Below are 22,634 nucleotides of genomic sequence, written 5' to 3' on the forward strand. Positions count from 1 at the left end.
ATGACTAAAATCCTTCATCTTGTTCAAATCTAGAGTTAAAAAGCACCAAGCTCTAAACAGTGGATGGTAAACATGTATATATATATCTTTTTTCTCTGTGCCATAGCGCTCCATTGTTGTTCAAAAAACTATTAACAGCACATCTATGACCCACACTGTTGCACTGGGTGACATGCTCCTTTACCATGAACACACACACTGTAGTTTATTTTGTCTCATATACACTAACCTGCTGCCCCAAATACTTACTAGAGCACCAAATCATCTGCCGCATTAGATAGTACCCAACAACTGCATTTTTTACTCCTGTTGGAGTAACCTTTGATAAAAAAACTACAGTGACCATCTCTTTTAGGAAATTACTTTAAAAAAGAAAATAATTTTACCAAAACTTGATTAATATTAGTAAATAAAGATAAGTCATATCAGAGGTGGACCCCAAAGTCTAGTTGATGCTAGGTGTCTGCTACATACTGTGTCCACGTCCTTTTTAGGAGTGTTTATCTCATGCTCCTCTCCTCTTTTGTCTCCTCTTCTCTGGTTCATCTGTCCAGGATGGCTCCAGAGGTGGCTGCAGTGGAGAAAAAGGGCGGGTACAACCACCTGTGTGATATCTGGGCCGTCGGCATCACTGCTATCGAGCTGGCTGAGCTCCAGCCGCCCATGTTTGACCTCCACCCAATGAGGTGAGTCAGCACAGACAGCTGGGAACAGACAGACTGAATGAACTGTGCACGGTGTGAAAGCAGAGACATAAACAGAAGAGACTTGTTCTGTAACATTTTGGCTGCCTGCTTTGTATTTTATTCTTGGGCAGTCATTACCTATAAACAGTTAAGACATTTTCCAGCCCGGTGACATTTAAAACAATGTTTCAGAGCGCTGATGCTGATGTCCAAGAGCAACTTCCAGCCTCCAAGACTAAAGGATAAAACCAAGTGGTGAGTTTACCTCCTCCTAGCATGCATATAGCTTCATCAGTATCTCCTTCATGTATGTTTCATTCTCCTGTTCATTTCTTCTCACTGCAGGTCTGCGGGTTTCCAGAGCTTTGTGAAGATGGCTCTCATTAAAAACCCTCGTAAAAGGCCCTCAGCTGAGACACTGCTGCAGGTTAGCCCGCTCTTATAGTTAGTCAGTAATGAATGACAGTTAACCAGCCATCCGTCTTCACACAGTCACTATTATATGCACTATTCATGAATGCAATGAGTTCTATTTTTAACCCTTTGAGAAGTTGAATTCTCTTTCACCAGAGCATGCAGAAATAAAAGCCTCACATTCATACACTTCAGAGCATTCACACTGGGTGCTAATCAGTAGAATTGAAGTGTAATCTGAATCTGAATACATTATACGGATATGAACAGCATTTCATTTTTGCAGTAGTGTTTGTGTTCTTTACTTTGAACCATAACACAAAGTAAATAAGGGCTAAAGATTAATCAGTAATAATAGTAAGAAAGCCCCAAATCAGAGATATTAGCGGTGATTCAAAAATTATTTTGTATGCTTCTCTGACATCAATATTAGTTTTCTATTACTGCTCAAGGTCATGATGTGTAACTTGTTCCTTCAGCATCCGTTTGTGACGCAGCTGCTGACCCGTAACCTGGTCATTGAGCTGCTGGACATGGCCAACAACCCTGAGCTCCACAGCAGCCACACACACAGCATGGACGACAACGAGCTGGAGGTCAGTGCCGCAGAGAAGCTGGCCGACAGAGGAGATTCTCTGTTCCGATATTTAATCAAGAAGTGTAAAGCTTTAAAGTCAGACTCAGTGTTTGTGCTGGTGTGTCATGTATCTGTTGACAGGTTGGGGAAGTGGCTCCTGACAAGATTCAGTCAGCAGGGAAACACCTGCCTGTAGAGAGGACCCTGTCTGAAGAACAATGTGAGGACACACCCACATCCTCATCCACATCCACACAAACACACACACACACAAATTCTGATTTAATTTTGAGAAATTTAGAGTTGTTGAAAGCTGTGTTTTTCCAGCCTGTGCATTAGGCTAAACATGTCCCAGACCTGTCTGTACTCGCACAGAGATGAAACTACTATTGACTGGCTGTGGGATAGATTGTTAATAAGCATACGTTCCAAAATGCTGGAGTATTCCTCCTAAAAGAATAGTGCAACAGAAATGTAAGAATGGACTTGTGGTTTTAGGGGAGTTGCATGCTGTAACTATCCCTTGGCAGTTGGCGGACCATAGCCGCAGTTTCCCAAAGTTTTGTCGGCACAGTGAGGTCAGCAGGTTTGGTACCATTGTGTCTGTACAGAGGACAAAACCAAAAGATGTGCTCATTGACTGTATTTGGCATCATGAGCTGTAGCCAGAGATGCGCCACAGAACTGTAGGGCGGATGAATTGACAAGAAATAGTTCCAGCACATAGCTACATTTCTCTTTATGTGCAGGTTAAACAAAGACAACTAAAAGCAGTGGTAAATAGGTAAGTCTATAGCTTGGATTTGAAGTCTTCTGGCAATTTGTTCCACATTTGAAACTAGTGTTTTCCATGCTTAGTTTTGACTTTGCCAACAGCCAGTAATCCAGAACCAACTGACCTGAGAGGTCTGCAAGGTTTGTACTGGGTCAGGAGATTTAAAGTATATTGGACCTAAACCGTTCAGGGACTTATGAACAAGCAACAGGATTTTTTAAAGTTGATTCTTTGAGAAACCAGTGACGGATGTAGCAATCTGAGAGCTGGAGTTATATACAGTGCTTTTTTGGTCTATATCATTTGCTTGTAATTTTCCATGATTGATAAAGTACACAACAGAAAGACAGTGAATGAAATTAAACTTGTCTGGTCCTACATACCTATGGTCATATAGTTGGCTGAGATATGGCTATGCCATGTCTCTGCCACATCTGGACCATAATTCACTGCTGTATTAGGGCTGAGTGTATGGGCCAGACCAATTTAATCTATGTGGGAAGGAGTGTAGGAGGCAAACCAACACCCACGCTCATCATTCCAGTAAATATATATTCCATACACTGTTAAATATTGCACAGTAATACAGTTTCTGACAGCCGTTTTTATGTGCAAGTGCAGTTGATGCATGCATGTCTAAATATACTGTGCGCTGGTTGTACTTGCTGAAGAGTGGCCTCATTGTCCACTATGACCCCCAGTATTCAGTGCTGTAATCTCAATAAGATGAAAGAGGACAAAAGCCTCTCAGTCAGCCTGCTGATGGCTGCCCTCGTCCTGTAACCCGTCCATACATGTGGGATGGAGGCTGCGTCAGAGGATGGCACTGAGAACATGCCACTAGTGTGTGACAGACAGTGGTACTTCTATACACTGGCTGGAGTGACTTCATACCACTGCACTGCCAATAGGCTTCTTGTGGCCCAAGTGTGATAGTCTGGCTTCACAGTCTGCCCGGTACCATATCATAAATCAATGTGTCGCTGACCTCAACTTCCCTTACCATACCGCGTGCTAGACGTAGATACGAAAACCCATTCAACACCTGCACCTCACTTTGACCAATATGTGCTTTGAAGGCACACAGTGCTACTGATGTTACTAACACTACTGCAGAGGCTACAGACATTGAGAAGCTCTAAAGATATTTCTCAAGATAAGTGAAAACTTTGATATGCTGGTGGCGCTAGAGGAAACGTCAGGGGATCGCCAAAGTTATTGAGTTTCATACCCTGGGGACCATGAACGTATGTACCAGATGTAATTGAAATCCATCCAACAGCTGGTAAAACATTTCACTTAAGACCACAAATGTCAACCTCATGGTGGTGGTAGCAGAAAATTTAAGTGGATTACCAAAGTCATTACGGCACGCAGAGCGGATCGTCCTCTAATCAGAAGGTTGTTGGTTTGATCCCCGGCTCCTCCCGCCACACGGCAAAGTATCCTTGAGCAAGATACTAAACCCCAAATTGCTCCCGATGCTGTGCATTGGTGTGTGAATGTGTATGAATGAGTTAGTTTCTGTTCGATGGACTTTGCCATCACTGAGTAATGTTGTGGTGAATGTGGTACGTAGTGTAAAAGCGCTTTGAGTGGTAGGAAGACTAGAAAGGCGCTATACAAGTACAGGTCCATTTACCATTTACCACCTGACTGGCAGACTGATGTTGTTCCCCATAGAGCCATGCTGCAAGCAAGGCTGAAAATGTCTAATGACACTCAGCCGTACAACTAGAACATACTGAGACAAAGAAAATTGAAGAATATATATTTTGTTTAACCAAGCAAACATCAGTTAAAAATAAACATACTTTGCAGGTGATTGGATGAAACATCTGTTTATTACCGTCTATCATAGGTGAACTGCAGTCAGTTAAACGAACCATAGAATGTAGGCAAAATCTTACCGAAGTCAGTAGGAGAAGAGTGAGAAAGTCTTTTCCATGGAGAAAAGCCTTCAGTGCTGTTCTTTGCTCTTCTTTCAATGAAGGAATACTGGTCAGTTCTGATGTACAGTAACTGATGCTAGCAGCATCTATGCTATCGTCTTTAGCAGCCGCCATTGTTGTTTTCGAGCAAACATTCTCGTCACTTCTCCCACACATCATCACCATGGATGTATTAAGGAAGAACTGGATACAGTGTTGGGGGCGGGGCTAAAGTCATTCTTATGGAAGCTGCTCAGTGGCGCATGAAGCCAAAAAAGTTAAATTTGCAAGTATAAAATTCCCCAGATTTTTTGGTTTGTGATGCTTAAAAAACCTGTAAACTCACAATGTAAGCTTATGGGCAATTGTCTTTTGGGGTGTGTGTGCATCACGTAACGGACACCATTGCTGTCATTACAAGGTTTGGCCACTATGTCAAATTGGCTTCAAAGCCCAGAGCTCCTCCTGGGGGCTAGCACATCTAGCGTTAAACCACACCGGTAGCTGCCAGTAGTCCCTGATAGGACATTGAGTGCATAGTTCGAAGCCTGGCAAGAAGGGTTTGCGCATGATCTCGTGATCTCGCAAGTCTAGCTGCCTCGCAAGGTTAATAGCAGGAGCCAGAATGGTTCAAAAGGTTATGGGGGGAAAAAGTGCAATAAATAACGTTAAATATCAGGCAAAAGAAGGTAGCTAATAGTTGGCAGAATGCAACTGGTAACACAGAAATAGTAATGCAACAATGATATGGAGCACTAGCGAATGTAATACAGTGGTGAGCTTTCAAATCAGCTGCCACCAATCACTTTTCTATGTTGCAACAGCAATGGATCTTTGACAAAAAAAAAGACCATTTTCACTGTGATGGAATTTCTGTTGCAAGCATGTTTTAAGTCTCTGCAAGTTAATTTTCATACTGAAGTGAAACCACAGACGGCTGGCAAGGTGAAAGAAAATTCAAAGCAGTAGTAAAAACATGCAAAATAAATAATAGTTGTGTATTTGGTCATTACACAACACATTTTGCAACTGGTTTTCTATCCCTGCCATACTAATATTCAGTTTCAAACAGTAAAGAACCTCAAAGACTTTTTATATCAAGTTCTATACTTTAAAATTACGATAATCTATGGATGCAGGCATTTAGCAAAGAGAGCTAACTGATCCGAGACGAGACAGCAGCTTCTGCTTTCTGGTTTGCTAGTTTCCCATCATCTGCTTCAAAGACAGATTGTCGACCGATAGCTCAGGTTCTCTGTGGTTACATGACGGCCTGCTTCCTCCTGTCAATCACACCCCAGTCACTTCAACAGAGAAGCCCAAACAAGATACATCTAACAGCTTGTCTGCAGAATTAAACTGGAAATGGAGTTCTACGTGTCTTTACTTTTTTTTTGTTGGCAAAATCGTCAAACACAACCGTCCTTCATCTTCCGTCAGAAAGGGGAGATCAGTCTGTTGGTTCAGAGGCTTTTAATGCCACTCTGCTTATCAACTTATGTTCTAAGTTGATATTTTGACCTGATGGTGATGCTAGATGCAAGTGGATGTGAGTGGTCATATAGGCTATCTGCCCTTTAGATTTTGATATTGTACACATGGAAATATGCGGGCCTTCTGGTGACATTTAAGGAATGGTCAGGTAGTCTCCAAAAAATAGACTATATCCTTTGCAAATGTAAATCTGTCGAGTAGTTTTGAAGTTGCCTTCATGTGGAGAATGTGTGATCTGTGTAATCAATAAGAAGTGTGGATGTCGATAACATGATGAGTGTCAATCTTGGCTGACATTTGTCAAGAAAACCCTGATCTGATAAAAGCTTTTAGTTCAAAAGTTCTTGAAGGTTTCAGTGTATATACTGTATGTTAAGAGTTTTTCTGTGTGAATTGTGTTGTAAACATTGTAGAAAGTCAGTGCAACCTTTGTAAGGGATAATGGTGCTATAATAATAATGCTTGAACGTAGTGTTAACAGTATAGTCCGGGTATTAAGTGAACAGAATGGTCATTGTACGGTCGCCATGTTGCTATCAGCTGTTGTATGAGGAGATCAGGGCTATAGAATCCAGTCTACCATGGTTAGATTGACATTATAGGTAATGTGTGGTTGCAGAGTACATCCGGTGTCTGGCTAAAATTAAGGCTAATCAATGCACTTGAGAGTGAGTGCTCATCAATAGTGAACATGAAAAAAGCCTGGATTGTGGTGGAGCACATTGAGTCTGATAAAACCCTCAATCGTGTGTGAATGCTTCCTTATTCATTTCATTCTCAACATGTTTTCTCTGCAGTTGACCAAGTGAAGTTTGGGCCTCCGCTGAGGAAAGTCACGGAGCCTTATCCTGATTTGGTAATGCATTTTTTCTGCAGGATATTTTTGTGACAGTGCTGTATACTGATGAATGAATATGAGCAAAGGTTCTGTTTTGGTTCCCCTTCCAGCAGGGCTCTTATGACGATGACTGGTGTCTGTCTGGAGAGGAAGACAACTCACCGTAAGACCTCTTTACTCTTCCACCTTCATTCTGATTTGAGAATATTATGGGTTTTATCTGTTAAGATGTCACAGCTGTACAGGATACCGCCCTTGAAGCGATCAGTAGAACAACAATGAGAACAACAATGGAAAAACTTCCACTCTTCTGTCAGCAATACACTCTGATTATTTTTTAACAGTGTCCAATGGACCCCCCAAATCCAAAGATTTCCTCCCTGCTTGTGAATTGTGTTGACATCTAAAACTGAACTTGGATCAGTGAGCGTGGATGCAGTCAGTGGTGCCAGAATGAGTTTCAAAGTAGGAAGTGAAGATGTCAACTTCCTTTCAATCTCATCTTGAACCATAGAACCCATTTTCATTCAGATATCTTGAGTTCAGAGGTCAAGGGAACCCTTTGAAAATATCTACCAGTAGATACCAGTATCTTTACTCTAATTTTAAAACTGAGCCTCCTACAGCCTCTGAAAGACAGTAATGTTGGCCACGGATGTATTTTGTCAGCGCCAGTGCCTGAAATGGGTCGGTACTCATCGCTACTGACTCCTGGATATTTGTCTTGTCTTTCCTTGTTTAAATGGATAAAAAATACAAATTGGGTTAGGGTTATGTTGCGTTTATGGGTAGGGTTGTTCTGAATTACAGGCACCTTTTTTGGTCCAATTCAGGCACTGGTCAGTGCAGAGTTGAAGAGGTTACCTGAAAGTGGGGTGGACAAAAAGTGTGTTATCATAATCTGAACTGAATTATTATATGAGAGTGTTAGCATCAGTAAGAAAAATGTACTCATCGTTTTACAGCCATTTGTGTGTGTGTGTGTGTGTGTGTGATAACTATGAAACCTCTTTTTACCAAATTTCCATTGCGGATTTGGGGGCACTTTTGGGCACCATAACAATCAGAGAAAGTGTATCTGTAATGACAGAAAGTGGGTAGTAGGTAATTTTTATAAAAAAGACTTTTTTGTCATATATATACATAAATATATATTATATTGTTGTTTTCATTCAGGCCGGTGGATTCTTGCAAATGTCATTAGGAGAGAGGAACCTGATTTTTTCACAGATTATCTGTTAATGTTCTACTGTCAGGATAAAGTGAAAGTTTCAGTGAATATGACAAAAAGTTATTTTTACGTCACCAGCCTCAGAGTGTTTTAAAGAATGAAACATCTTGGTCTGACCTGCATGGATCCTTTATAGTTAGACTGGTTTAATAGGCTGATTGTTATGTAATAATTGTACTAATACCAGTATTACTGATATTCATAATAGTAGGGGTATAAATAGCAATAAGAAGAAAAGTAGTAGTAGCAGTAGTAGATTAGATCATTAGAGCCTCAGTCCAAATATCAGCACTACTGTCGGACCTCAGAAAGCGATAGTAGTGCACCTCTGGTTCCTTCCCTCCCATTGTTGTGGGCCATTCAGGCCCGTAGTCAGATAAACACCAGGTCTTCCTGTTGCAGGAGCCTGTTGGAATGTGTGGAGCAAGCTCTGCAGCTGAGGTAGGCCATGTCCATCAACTCCAGCCTGCCCTAACAGCAGTGTCCCCCCCATCCCACATGAATTCACCTGAAATAAACTGCTTGTGATGATTTTGTTTAATGAAATGAACATCAGCTAATGCATAATCAGTGGGTTTGTGTTTACCCTCCACTAATCCCAAACCCTTAAAGTCCCGCTGTACTTCTTCATGAGCTGGATGTGATTTAGCACAAACCCACTGGCTTTTTGTTTGCTTTTTGTTGTGGTGTTGCCTCCGGATATTTGTTTTTGTGCTGCTCTTAGCCTGCCCTTAGCTTCTTTAGCATCTACCTTTGTTGTCCAGCTTGTTGTTGTGATGCTTGATTTGGATCTCATCAGATGACTTAGAGCCTGATCAGGACACTGTTGCTGCTTTGTCTTTCAGGAGTTTGACCATTAAAAGGGCGCCATCTACTGACGTGAGTAATAACTATACAACCAAAAACTGAAGCTGTGTTCCAATTGCATACTGTAGGTTCGAGTATGGAAAGGTATGAAAGGGTAAATGTGGCTGTAGTCTAAAAAAGCGCTTTGAGTGGTTGGAAGAGTAGAAAGGCGCTATACAAGTACAGGTCCATTTACCCAAGCAGACATATTAAGAAAAACAGGAGCATTCTTTATATAAAACATTATTCAAAATGAGCCTAAGATGTATACATTTTTATAATTTATTATCCACAAATTATCCATTTATTCAATTTTTCTAAATCTTAGAAGTGATTATGAAGAAAATGGTAACTTAATAGGGATGGCTGTGTAAATACAATCAAAACAGTGTTGTTCCTTTTGAGTGTTAAGACAATGCAATGGTGGGTCTGTCACCTGTAATACATCTAAGAAAACTGTGATATATAGCTTTCAAGGGCTTGATGGTATGGGCAGTAACATTCATGTAAAGTACAGCTGCATAGTCCAGCACTGATAAAAATGTTGCCTGTACAATCTGTAACCTACAGCTTGAAGAGAGGCTCTGCTTATTTCTGAAAAATAAACCTAACTTTATCTTATTTCTGAAAAATAAACCTAACTTAATCTTATTTCTGAAAAAGAAACCTAACTTAAGTTTAAACGTCTTAGTAAACTCAAATTTAAAAATGTTGAGTTTTAAAGAAGAAAGAAAAAAAAACATCTAATCAGATACCCGAGTACTTATAACATGGTAATTTAATAAGCTCTCTCACTCCTTTTTTTTTTTTACTCATTTACCCTCTTTCAACATCCCTGCACAGTGCGCTCAAGTTAGCTTAGCATGTTGAAGAATAAACAAAGACAGAATAGTTGCAGTTGTGCAGATAGATTTTGTTTAAATTATCTGTTTTGTACGAAAGCCGAGAACGGCCATGGATTTTTTTTTTTTTTCTGCACTGTTATATCGTGATAACGACTTATTATTTCGTTATCTCGATATAACAAAGATCGTTTTCTCGCGAGAGTAACTAATTAAATTGAATAATGTGTTCTGTCGTTGATCTGCAAACCTTGCGATGAGAGGGCGTGCGCGGCTTCCCGATCAAGGTTCAATGTAAACGAACTAACGTAAAGTGTATGATCCGTTTAGCCTTACAGCTACAGCCAGTGGCTACGGATGAAGCCGTTCGTGGCCATGCTCTGTACCAAAGTGTGTGGTATCTCGAGGATAACAAGGTTTGTTTTCTCCGAGATACACGAATAATTCCAATAGATGTCGTGTTCGTCTTGATCTTAAACTAATGCGATAGATGGTCCGGTACCACTGGCTGAGGCTGTAAGGCCGAGCCGTAAGGTACGGGGAGAAGCCGTGTGCGTTGGCAGCGCGATTAGGCCTTTGGATGAGAAGAGAATGAACTTATTAATGTAGATTCGTGTATCACGGAAGATAACGATCGTTGTATCCTGAGAATAAACCCGAAGAGCGCTTGTATCTCGACGGATATATGAAGGGTTAAGTAAGAATAAGTCGTTATCACGAGATAACTGTGCATAAAAAAATAAAAATCCATGGCCGTTCTCGGCTTCCGTAGTTTTGTGATAATTTCTTTACAAAATGTCATTTATGTGCCAGCAAAAATATTTTTTCTTTGCTCAAAAGGTGCCATTATTCTATAAGCTTGATCAGATACATTATTTACGTGTTTTTTTAAATTATTTTTTCTTTACATTTTTTGAAAACCGACAGAGGGGCAAATATTGGGACAGAAGGGGGGAGAGTGACAATAAAGGTCCCTGGTAGAAATCAAACCGTGGGCGTTGTAGCAATTTTTTAAATGACTTTAGCACTAAAACACGAAGCTGCATTTCAAACCGACATAAACAACCTGACCATTTAGGTACTTCAAGTGTTCTGCAGTATTTTCATCAGCTCCAACTTACACGAGTACAATCTTTTCCCAAAACACCAGAAAAACCATTATCAACATATATTAGACACACACCTAGAACTAAAGCGCATACGAATCGTGCTAGAATGTCAGAGAGACCAGCCTGTGGCTCTGTGGATCCTCATGTCTGCAAACTGTGGTAACCAGTTACAGACTGGGAACAACAACAGTTTACATTTTTGAAAGGTCTAGAATCACAGGCACGCGTTATTATAAATATCTTTGCTTTTCATGGCAAGACAGGTCCTGTTTAGCATTTAAGCACTAGGATTAGCCAGGAGCCCATGCTTGCCAGAAAAGCTTTCTGAGATGTAGTTCATGTTGTGAAATGGTCTATTTTAATACAAATGATTATGTTGAAATGATATTTAACAAAACTGCAACTGCAAAAAATGAAAAAAGTCAAGTAAAAAAACTGTGTCACAGGGGATTTGAACACAGTCTCCCAGGTTCTGGTCCTGTGATTAACACATTTATCCACCACTATTCCTTAGCTAGATTTGGAATTTGTACTACATATAAAGCTTTTTTTTTTAAATATTTTTTTGGGGCTTTTATTTCCTTTATTTGATAGGACAGTTGAAGACAGACAGGTAAGGGGGGCAGAGAGAGGGGATGACACACAGCAAAGGGCTGCAGGTCGGATTCAAACCCTGGACCGCTGCAGCAAGGACTCAGCCTCGGTACATGGTTCACCAGCTCTACCCACTGAGCTAACCGGGTGCCCCTATGAAGCTTTTTTAATAGCACTCTGTATGTCACCTGACAAGCATGGACTGCCTGACCAATACTAGTAGGTGAATGCTTCACAGGGCGTGTCTTGGCAAGAAAAGCCAAGTGTGGTGTGTCTTATTAGCTAGCTAGCTAGCTGACCTGCTAGCTATGCACTGCTAGCTAAAAAGACCATGCTAGGGATTTTGTGTCTAATTGCATTCATCCTTCACCATCAACCCAGTTACTTTTTTTTACAATTCTTTTAATCTATTAGAGGGAAAAAGCATGTCACTCAATCGACAGATTGAATGTGTTATTGTGTGTGGACATTTAGTGAAAGAAGTCCTTTGCTTCCTCCTTGGCTATAATGCTGAAAAATGACTTAATGGTAAATTAAATGTTACTAAAGTAAATGTTAGAGCAATTCAGTGCTAAATGTAAAAGTACTTATAGTAATGAGTGGATTTTGGTTTCACTGTAAGCTGAAAACCTTGTATCCCCAGTTTTGGATATACAGGACACATACGTTTTTTTTTTACTTAAAATTAAAAAAATGTCCAGCTGTAAGTTTTTACCTGTTAACACATACTATTTTGTCACTCCCTGGTATTCCTATTATCTCCAATGTGAGGATTAACCTGGTCAGATCAGTTGAAGCAGTATATGCTCCTTATAGGTTGAGAACATTCTCCAACAACTGAGTTGAACCAAAAATCATTATAAAACTGTACTCCAGTGCAGTGGTGAATGATATAATAAATGGCTCACATTCGGAACCATGGAACCACGTACACAGATATTCCAGAAGCCATGTAAAACATGAAGCTTGGCTGTGTACCAGTCTCTCATTTACTTTTTACAAGTGGACGAGAAGAAGAGTTTGAATCTCAAACTAAATCAGCCTCTCGACGAATCCAACCAAGACCTTAAGTGATATAGGTAAGCTACTGTTTGTTGCTCCCTAATGTAGAGTAGTGTGTGAGATGTCTAAGGTGAAGCATTGTTAATGCTCAGTTTGACTGCTGTTTATACATGTGTGTAATGTAATTTACACTGAATCTATATGTGTGTGTCAAATACAAATGTAGCTTACATTTCAGCTCTGCAAATATATCTAGCTCCAATGTTTGTACAGTGAATTGTTGGAGCATTTATAGCTATGATTGAGCAGTAAATTAACACAACTGAATGCTGACTTTTAATAGCCTAAATTTGTTATGTTACATTTTGTGTCAACACATTAATATTTATGGAATGAGTTTGAAAATTAATTTCAAACTTAGCATGCACAGCCATTTGTAATGTATGTATACATCTTTTATACAGAAGAGGGCGGCTGTGGAGGCAGAGCGGGTCGTCCCCTAATCGGAAGGTTGTTGGTTCGATCCCTAGCTCCTCCTGCAGACATGTCGAAGTATCCTTGAGCAAGATACTGAACCCTGAATTGCTCCCATGATGTGCATCGTTGTATGAATGTGTATGAATGTGTTAATTTCTGTTTGATGGGCTTTGCCATCACTTTGGAGCTGTGATCAAATGCATCAAAAAGGATACCAACGAGACTATTGCTGTAAAGGTCTCTCAGAAATCAGCTTCAGAAATGAAGTAGGTCCCTTTATTCATCAGCATGTTTTATATTGCTTTTATCTTAATATCAGAAAGTTACAACCAACTATGTGTCAACAAGTAAGCCTCACACGTGTCATGTACTGTGTTATCTCCAGTTGAATCTACTGAATTTCCTCATGTGGAAGAACCTGGACAACTACAACATTGTCAGATTTATTGACTTTCTCACGCTGACGGACAGGAGAGCTGCTCTGGCCTTTAAGATGCTGGATGTGACTCTGAGGGAATACATGTTCATCGACAGGGACTTTACCCCTCTGGATTTAAAGGAAGTCAGGAGTGTAGTCCCACAGGTATGGATACAGTGAGCATTAGACACAACACTGAAGACAAAGAGCTGTCAGCATTGCTCCATTCTCTGAATAAGTAAGTAAGTTATTTACTGCCTCCTTTTTCGTTTCCTCATAAGATCTAGTACTGCTACTAGCACTTATCTCAGCAGCATGACAAACAAAATGGGAGCCCACTAAAAAAACAATGCTCTATTATTCATATCATTTGAAATTTACTCATTGTGTTACAAACACATTTCAGTTGATACCAGAAAGTATTGAGGTTTGAAACTCAGCCCCACTGTTGCTTTAGGAGGTCAGAACTCCACAGGGTACCTTTTAAAAACACCATGGAAGTAATTTTTAAAGTTTATTATAAATATTGTTTTCACCATGAAAGCAGCCATAAATAAATAAGAAGCTTCCTGTTGCATACCTTGATGTGATGCTGTGTTTTGTCGTCAGATACGACTCGTAGTTGATCGGTCACTGGAGACTGAAGGTACACAAAGACCAAAAATAATCCCTCAGATACAACATTTTCTAAAGGTTAAATCAGTTATTAAGAGGTATCTGAAATATACTTGACCTTCTTTCAGGAGTACTGGAAAGAAGGCACACCTTCCAAGGCCAACTACAGGGTCTACCAATGCGAGGTAATGCTTCGGATAGATGCCAACACAACTGAACCAGAAACCGATGGGGCAGACGAACCACGAACCACCCAGGCTGATGAGACCAAGGAGAGCAAGGCTGAGGACTGGTAGGTTTCTGTTTTTACCTGAGAATGGAGCATGGAGCAGTACTCGGACCTCACTAGCACCACATCTGGTAGGAAATGTTCATCTCCACTTTTGTCTGAATTAAGCTTTTTCATATTGTTGTTTAAGTCCAGGTGAAATGAAAAATGTCATTTTAATCCTTTAAGATTGCATCCTTGGTTATATTGTATGCCTATTTAACAATACTATGTGATTTATTGAGTTTCCAGATGGACTTGTTGCTACAAGAAGCGAACTGCCGTTAGCTAGTTAGCTTGTGCAGCTAACGTTAGCTGACTTAGCCCCTTGGTACAGTATTTCTTTGTCATCAAACTGTCCTCAGTGTGCATTCAGTCCTGGTCTTGCTGTGCTGTTCTCTGTCCACTATAGCTGCTTGACTAGGGGGACGAACAACACACAGCGCTTTTGGCTGCTGTGACAAGTCCCTTCCTAGCTGCCTGTTTTCACAAGAAATACATAAAAAAGCGGAAACAAATAGCACTCTGATTACCATTTAATCTGGACTTTAATTTTAGCGAGGACAGCTGAGGCATTTAATGTGCTTTCAATTTTCAGATGGCACATACCCCGGAAAGAAGAAGAGGCAGGAGAAGAAGAATTGCTTCAAGCACTTCTTCTGCTGGATGAAGAGGACAGTCTGCAGCTGCATCAGTGCCAACAATGACAAGGGCTAAATCGCTCTGTGAAGGTTTTCTAGCACAACACCTGACGCAGAAAGAGAGTATGCACTTGATGTCCCCTGGTCACTGGGTGGAGGTCAGGTGCATAGACCTGTGAGAAATGGCTGCTGTGCTTTAAAACTTTCCTAGTTATTGAGGGCAGCATGGTGGCTCCGTGTATTTTTAATGCTAGGAATTATTATCATGTAGATAAAGTATTTCAGTGTAACATTGGTAATGTTTTATACATTTTTCATTTTCTTATCCTGTCCTAAGAAGTTTTCTGGAAAGATCTTTTTGATACTAATTACAGGTAACACGAAGACAGTGTCAAATTGGTACTCTTCCAATCAAATTAAAAATGTATTTTCTTTTTTTTTTATGTGATATGATATACAGATCTGGATAATAAAATAATAATAAAAATAAAAGGATACTGTGAAACACATATTTTATTCTTTAAAGCCATGCAAAACCATTGCACATTTTTAATGAATTTATATAAGTATAAATACACTGTCACATAATAATCCATACAAAATATTGATTTTGTTACATAAACTGCAAGTTACATTCTGATAACTTAAGTCAATTGATTTACAGCCAAAAAAGTTACTGCAGCTAATTCTATGAGATGCAGTAATAGTATGAATTGTAGTTGAAATATAGCCAGTGATGCAAGTTCAATCTAGTAGAGAGATGATTAATTGTTATTTTCTCCCAATATATAATCAATACTTGGAATTTTTATTTACCTGCAAGGGTGTAAAGCGGCCATGCCCTTAATTATGCCTAACTTTAAGCTTTAATATCATTCAGTTGTATAAAAATGTACCCCTGAACAGTTGTCATGGAAGGGGAAATTAGCAACACAGACCAGAACAGTTTTTGTACCAGGCAGAAAACATGTTCACTTCTACTGTAAAGGTGGACATTTTAATATGTGGCCTTATGGAGATTGACTCACTGCTGGAGCCAGCCTCAAGTGGCCATTAGAGGAACTGCAGTTTTTGTTACTTCAGTGTTAACTTTATTTGCAGCCACAGAGATTGCTGCTTGGTTTCAACCGTTGTACATCAATCATCTGTTTAAACAGACAGAAGTGTTGCAGGTTTCCTCCCCGACTCGTACTTCGATGTTCACCCAAAACAAGATGACAAACCAAATTTGGATGCAACAATGTACAGTATGAGGAAACATTTTTGAACATTTTGAACTAAATTGAAATCATCATGTAAACCTACTCTAGTAAATCCCCATATAAAAATACTCTTAATAAAAACAGTGTATTTGTACCCTGCTGCACTTCTCCCCCCCCCCCAAAGACATTAGACAAAGTCCAAAGTCTCTACAGGGCAAAATGGATTCAGTGAATTTTAAGCTATTCAAGACATACTGACCTTACCATCCCTACAGCCACACCTGTCCACATTAGAGCATGGTGTACATTTTACACTAGTGTTAATATACAGTATGCAATTGGCGCACAGGTTGAGATCACATATTGAAATGTGACCCCTTCACTGTGAGTAATGTTTTTGCTGGTGTTTTTCAGGGAGGTAGGAAGAGTGGTTTGTTCAGCCCGTCTACAGCCTCTCTGCCAGCCTTCAGCTCTTTAACTCCCAACACGGATGACCGAGACCTGACCCTGAGACCAAGCTGTACACTGGGCCCCGACACTGCCATCGCTGCTGACTCCACCTCTGCTGCAGGTACTCACAACCTTTCAGAGCTCACCCACACACAGTCGAGTCCGAGTTCTTAACTGTCAGTTTAAACTGACCCAGGACCCAGTTAAGACTGACAAAAAGGACTTCCTCTCACTGTCTCTCCTGTGTTTAACAAGGGTTGGCCAGGTGCTCAGCCACGCAGGATATCAGGCAGCGCTGCAGTCTGCCCGTGGGGGACGCTGTAACAGCAGAGAAGAGGAAGGCTAACACTGTTTCCTCTCCAAAAAGAGAGACACCACTGTCACCTGAATGGAGCACACTGAGGAAAAATACGGAGGACTCTGTGAGTGAAAGCCAAACGTCTGTCTCAAGCAAACATCAGTAAACTTGTGTGATTTGCTAACCTAATAACTTCCTAATGAATATGTCTGTCTGTTTAAGTCATGCAGCCAAACATGATGTTGATTTGTAATGCATCTCATGTACAGTTTTTATCATCCCCTATGATTTGTTATGTGTAACCTTTGACATTTCTAGAGGGCTGATTGTCATGGACTTCCTCCTACCCCTCAAGTCCATGTAAGTGTGAAATCTAACAGCATGTGACCTACAATAAAAGCAGACCAATGGCAATCACTAACAAAATTAGCTTCCTTACTCGTTATGATAGGAGCTGCACTAGGAACAGTTTTAAATTTTAATTTCCGTCAGTCAAATTCATTTTTAACTTTTATTGGGTCTCTTTTTGTCTTTTTTTATACTTCCTAAGTCCCGCCCCTTTCTGCTCAGTGCTCCAACAGTTTAACAAGCCTCTGTCAGAACCAAGTGTGAACCTATCGTGACGTGACCCATTGGTTTGTGGAGTATTGTTTTGAAGCCTCGAGTTCTGCATTTTGGTCGTTGCCATGACAGTTAAACAGAGCCAGCAGAGATGACGTACTGCGAGTGGAGCTCCACTCATTGGCTGCTTACTTTTGACTCATCCGTAGTAGGAAAACAATGGCGGCTCACCTGGTCACACACAAGCTTGTATTACAGCTAAACACTACACTAAAATATGTTTCTGAAATAAATTTAGGTGAGTTATAGACAACGCAGTAACAGAATCTAGCTTCATATTTGATCAGCTCTGCCTAGTTTGACAGTTTGATCTGAGTTTGGTGCATTGAGCTGGACAGACTCACTGAGAATGACCTCTCAATCACAAGGTAGCCACGCCCAAAAGCATACGTGGCTTTATCATCTATTTTAATCTATAATTTACTAAATAAACATGCTGTATGGTAGAAGACTGAAACTAACGAGTGAGATCATAAATTTGTTAGGAAACTGTTTACTGAGCTCATAAAAGAAGTGAGAATTCGGCTCATTTTCCATTAGAGTGAATGGTTTAGGTGTGTAATTGCAGCCAATGGAGCTCCCCCTGCTGGCCTTTGCATAGAATGCAGGTTTAAGGCAGTTCTGCATTGGCTTCACTTTTCAGACCCAGAAGCTTTGTCCATTATATATATATTGTCAATGGTCAGAACCGAGGCAAGGTCATGACTCGCCCTACTCTGCCTCTGACTGGCTGACCCTGACATTCTTACCCCAACTCTAACCAGTCTCACTCCTCATGCCTAAACCTAACCAATGAAGACAACAAGAACTAACCAATCAGAGGCAGAGTAGGGGCGTGTCATGACTTTGCCATCCTGGGAAAAATAAAGTGGCTTCCTTTTGCTTAAGTATGATGTGTGCTAGGCTTGTCTATGTTGTGAAAAGACAACCAAAGTTTGAGATAGGTTTAAGATATAGTCGCATCTTAAATTAGCTAGCTAATGTTAGCAAGTGTTAGCTCAGTAGCTAATTTACACCACTTGTTAGTTATCTAGTTAGCTGTTGTTGTTGATGTTTTGCTAACATTAACTAGCTTAAAGGTCGAGTGTGTAACATTTGGGAGGCGTTTTTCTCACATTTGTCGGCCACCATAGATTCTCCTACACTCATGGAAGGACAGAGTGAAAGTGAATTTCAGTCTGCAACTACACCGCAAGATGCCAATCAATCCTACACACTGGACCTTTAAGATGTAACTATATGTCGCTTTTGTCATTTAACCATCTTCAAAATTTATCTATCTTTTCAACATAGATTAGCCTAGCACATAGCATATCTAAGTACAGGAAAGGTACAGGAAGTTCTGACCGAGGCTTGCTCAACTGTAAAACTGGCAACCAGCATTAAAGTACATTACTTGGAGTGAGAACCACAAAGCAGGAACAGAAAGAAACAGAAATGATTTAAGAGACACTGCATCATTTACACATTATTATGTGTATTACTAACACCATAATCAATATTTCATTTTTAAAAATCACTATTATTTATGTATCGACACCCCTAATTTGGTATCTTTGGAAACCTCAACACTCAGTTACTGCTTGCTGGCATTTGGAGTCATTAATGTGCCCAGTGCAAGTTATTATTGTGATAACAATACATGCTGTTTTTGAAGGGTCACTGTAGCCATGTCAGATCATTAGTGACTCAGTTGCTGTGCTGCTTCTGTAGATGGGAGCCTGCTTCTCCAAAGTCTTCAATGGCTGTCCTCTTAAAATCCACTGTGCTGTCACCTGGATTTTACCCAAGACAAGAGGTAAGACAATAACGTCTCCCTAATACATATAGCTTTTGCTTTAACTATCATGAATTGTACAAGTAAAAACAATATCATTGCCCCATATTTATGTTATGGTGCAGGAATATTTTTCCATTTCCCTTAAACAAACACTTTTCCTACTTAGATCAGTACCTAATTCTGGGGGCAGAGGAAGGCATCTACACACTCAACCTTAATGAGCTTCATGAAGATACACTTGAGAAGGTAAGAAAAGGACTGATCCATGCATTTACCATTATAGTGCTGCGACACAATGCACTACAATCACCCAAACTGGAGATATGAGTGGATGACTGAAATGATAGCTGAGCTGGGGTGTGCAGACCTGGTAAATATGAACTCAAAGGAATTGTCTCTTCCCACAGTTGCTTCCCCAGCGATGTACGTGGCTGTACGTTATGAACAATGTGCTGATGTCTGTCTCAGGTAACAAATCTCGCCGAATGAGAACACAAAGTGCTGTATATTATCTGCTGCTCTAAGAAAGTACCTCCATCCTGCAGGGAAGTCCTCCCAGCTTTACTCCCACAGTCTGACGGCTCTGTTCGAACAGAGAGGACATCTGCAGAAGAAACACAGCAGTCTGTCCCTCAGCACCAACCGCTTCACTGAGAGGATCAACCCCAGGTAGGACCGGACCTGGAGTTATTGGAGTAACGGTAGAAGTGTAGGAGCAGTAGTAGTAAGTGCCATTCTTTTTATTCTTACTGAACTGTGTGTTCTCTCTCAATCTACAGGAAGTTTGCCATATCTGTGAAGATTCCTGACACTAAAGGCTGTAGGAGGTGTAGTGTAGGTAAGTGATGTAGAGATTACTCTATATGCTTTATATGTTTATTCAGTCACCTCAACTGAACCTCTTTGTTCTCTCTCTCAGCTAGAAACCCATACACAGACAGTACATTTCTATGTGGGGCGGTTCCATCTGGCCTGGTTCTACTGTTGTGGTATGAGCCTCTGCAGAAGTTCATGCATCTAAAGGTTGGTAAAGACATATTTTATTCTGTTTCATGAAGGAACTCTAAAGAAGTCTAACCTGGGTTACCATGGAAACTCATCCCTCCCTCCTGGTCAGATTAGTTTAGTTTTGACAGTAAATTGACAGCACATTCCAATTTATCACAGTTTGGGCTGCACTTAAATCTGAGCTTTTTCACCTTATATTTACAAAATTTACTTACACAGCAGCCATTTTGACATGAAACAGTAAGGTAAACAAAAGTACCAACAATACTAATTAAGGTTCTGTTCCATTCGGTCAAACAGAATCAGGGTGCAGCTGTTGTGCTCACTGGAAAGACTCTGCTACAGTAAACCTTAATTAGTATCAATGGTAACACCTGTATTTACCCTACTATTTCACATCAAAATGGCTCCTGTGAAAAAGGTCTATTGATTCAGAAAAGATTCCTGGTAATACATTGAATTTTTATCTAAAAATGCCATCATCTTTCTTTAAAACCCTAAATTAGTCGCATCCATAGAATCATATAACCTGACTCTTCTTCTTATGTCGCCGTCTGTTTGACCTGCAGCAGATAGCGATTAAACTACCAGACTCTCTGCCAATCTTTGAGCTTCTGGTGTTGGTGACGGACGAGTTTCCCCAGCTGTGCGTCGGCGTGAGGGACTGTAGTAACGGGAAAGGCCCAATCAGCCAACAGCTCAAGTTTGACATCATAGAGCTGAACAGCACTCCTATTTCAGCTCCAGGTAGGATGTGTCTCCACTGTGTCTCCACTGCCTGTTTACAGAGCTCCGCTTTAACCTTCAACTAAATCCTCTTCTTTGTTTCTGTGCAGACAGTGGAGCACTCAGGGCAGCGCAGGTAACCCAGCTTGACAGAGACACTGTCCTTATCGTGTTAGAAAGTAAGTCACTTCCATCTCAGCACATATTCTACATCCTCCTGCCGTCTCGCGTACTGATTCATTGTCTCAATCTTGATCCTCACTGGACAGAAACTGTTAAGATTGTGAACCTTCGGGGGCTTCCATCCAAAGAGCTGGCAGCTGAAATGGTCTTTGACTTCCCAATTGAAACTCTAGGTAAAATCAACCCCATGAAAAACAGTGAATGAGTCTTGATGTTACCGCTGACAGTTGAGTGACATGGTGTGTTCTGACAGTCTGCTTACAGGACAGTGCGCTGGTTTTCTGGAAGCACGGCCTGAAAGGGAAGAGTTTCCATTCCAATGAGGTGATTATCTACGAGATGCATGTCAGCTGATGTTGTGTGTTTGTTTTCAGTCAAATTCATGCATGCACCGTGTGTTCATCTTTATCTGCAGGTGACTCAAGAAATTACAGATGAGAGTCGAGTTTTCAGGGTTTTGGGAACAAACAGGTATGTTAACCGCTAATTGGACAATATCAGCATCATCCACTGGTGAAGCAATATCACTAATAGCAGTAGTAAAGAAATAAGCTAATATTTGAATCCCCTACAAAGAACTTCTATTGTATGTTGATTCTAGCAGTCCATGTGGAGCCTAGTGTTTCCACAACCTCATTCACTGTAAAAAAAAAAAATATATATATATTTTTACGGTTAAAAAACTGGCCGCTGTGGTTGCCAGAACTGTACCATAATAAAAAAAATTCTACTACTGAGGTAAAATGATACTAGTACTGTTGATTTTAAGTTGGAGCTTTATTCCATATTTTAGTAGTAGTTTTTACCATCAGAAGAAACAGTTTTGTCATATGAAAATACTATATGAAGGCTGTATAAAAAAGGTTTTTGTCATGAGATATGACAATAGTTTTCTGTTATTTAGAGGCTGTGATATAAAAAAAAACGACTTTATTCTGTATAAATTCATTTTAAACAGTGTTTTACTGTTACAGAAACAGTATTTAACCTATTTAGAGTTGATGGTTATTTTACTGTCATGGTGCGACAGTTTTTGAAGGTAAAATCTAGCCATAGTAGGCAAAGTGTAGGCTCAATCACAAGCTTTGGGCCAGCTCTGAATTTCTTGGTTGTGTTTGATTCGTGCACCCTGGATGAGCTGTGAGATTTTGTCCTTTTACAGGGACATCATCCTTCAGAGCACACCAACTGATGACCCCTCAGCACTGAGCAACCTCTACATCCTGACTGGACACGAAAGCAGCTACTGAGAGAAAATCTTCAGAGCTCACACTGAAGAAAACTGCAAGACCTGTTCTATGGGTTCTATTTGACTGGAACTGTAGCAGACACCAGCACCAAATGAACATACCAACTCAAATGTCTAAGAGAGACTTATCAGCATGCTAAGAGAGTTGGGTTTGCCAAATAAAGCTGCAATGTAAAAACTATTAACAGCCTGATTCACAGTGTGACTACAGCAGAGAAGATCTACTGCTGGAAGATCTAGACTGTTTCTGAACTGATGTTTCCAAGCTTTTATTTTGATTTATTATTTGCTGCCGTCTTTGTCAGTTTCTGGAACCAGAACATTTGGTCAAGCTGCAAACACAGCTGAGTATGAATAAA

At 40.4% G+C, this 22,634-nt stretch overlaps 1 protein-coding gene across 5 annotated transcripts in view; it reads left to right on the forward strand.

The window, feature by feature from the left end:
- The window catches only part of map4k2 (mitogen-activated protein kinase kinase kinase kinase 2), a 39,672-nt gene extending 17,044 nt beyond the window's left edge, over nucleotides 1–22,628 (forward strand). Inside the window, exons 9-32 of one of the 5 annotated variants that reach the window (XM_035675501.1) lie at nucleotides 555–686; nucleotides 879–941; nucleotides 1,032–1,113; nucleotides 1,580–1,696; nucleotides 1,819–1,897; nucleotides 6,675–6,733; nucleotides 6,829–6,878; nucleotides 8,349–8,387; nucleotides 8,792–8,825; nucleotides 16,375–16,531; nucleotides 16,666–16,832; nucleotides 17,027–17,068; nucleotides 19,043–19,127; nucleotides 19,276–19,355; nucleotides 19,517–19,577; nucleotides 19,655–19,778; nucleotides 19,889–19,947; nucleotides 20,029–20,132; nucleotides 20,687–20,864; nucleotides 20,954–21,022; nucleotides 21,113–21,199; nucleotides 21,280–21,350; nucleotides 21,442–21,497; nucleotides 22,189–22,628. In XM_035675501.1, the coding sequence (XP_035531394.1) occupies nucleotides 555–686; nucleotides 879–941; nucleotides 1,032–1,113; nucleotides 1,580–1,696; nucleotides 1,819–1,897; nucleotides 6,675–6,733; nucleotides 6,829–6,878; nucleotides 8,349–8,387; nucleotides 8,792–8,825; nucleotides 16,375–16,531; nucleotides 16,666–16,832; nucleotides 17,027–17,068; nucleotides 19,043–19,127; nucleotides 19,276–19,355; nucleotides 19,517–19,577; nucleotides 19,655–19,778; nucleotides 19,889–19,947; nucleotides 20,029–20,132; nucleotides 20,687–20,864; nucleotides 20,954–21,022; nucleotides 21,113–21,199; nucleotides 21,280–21,350; nucleotides 21,442–21,497; nucleotides 22,189–22,276 (2,083 nt within the window). In that variant the 3' untranslated portion in view covers nucleotides 22,277–22,628. Of the gene's footprint in view, nucleotides 1–554; nucleotides 687–878; nucleotides 942–1,031; nucleotides 1,114–1,579; nucleotides 1,697–1,818; nucleotides 1,898–6,674; nucleotides 6,734–6,825; nucleotides 6,879–8,348; nucleotides 8,388–8,791; nucleotides 8,826–16,374; nucleotides 16,532–16,665; nucleotides 16,833–17,026; nucleotides 17,069–19,042; nucleotides 19,128–19,275; nucleotides 19,356–19,516; nucleotides 19,578–19,654; nucleotides 19,779–19,888; nucleotides 19,948–20,028; nucleotides 20,133–20,686; nucleotides 20,865–20,953; nucleotides 21,023–21,112; nucleotides 21,200–21,279; nucleotides 21,351–21,441; nucleotides 21,498–22,188 lie in introns of all 5 variants that reach the window. The other 4 variants (XM_035675500.1, XM_035675503.1, XM_035675502.1 and 1 more) reach the window with 4 other exon arrangements.
- Nucleotides 22,629–22,634: the final 6 nt, after the last annotated feature.

This window comes from Morone saxatilis, unplaced genomic scaffold (assembly GCF_004916995.1).
Source record: "Morone saxatilis isolate NCDOM2014 unplaced genomic scaffold, NCSU_SB_2.0 Contig4, whole genome shotgun sequence".
In the NCBI taxonomy this organism is placed as follows: domain Eukaryota; kingdom Metazoa; phylum Chordata; class Actinopteri; family Moronidae; genus Morone; species Morone saxatilis.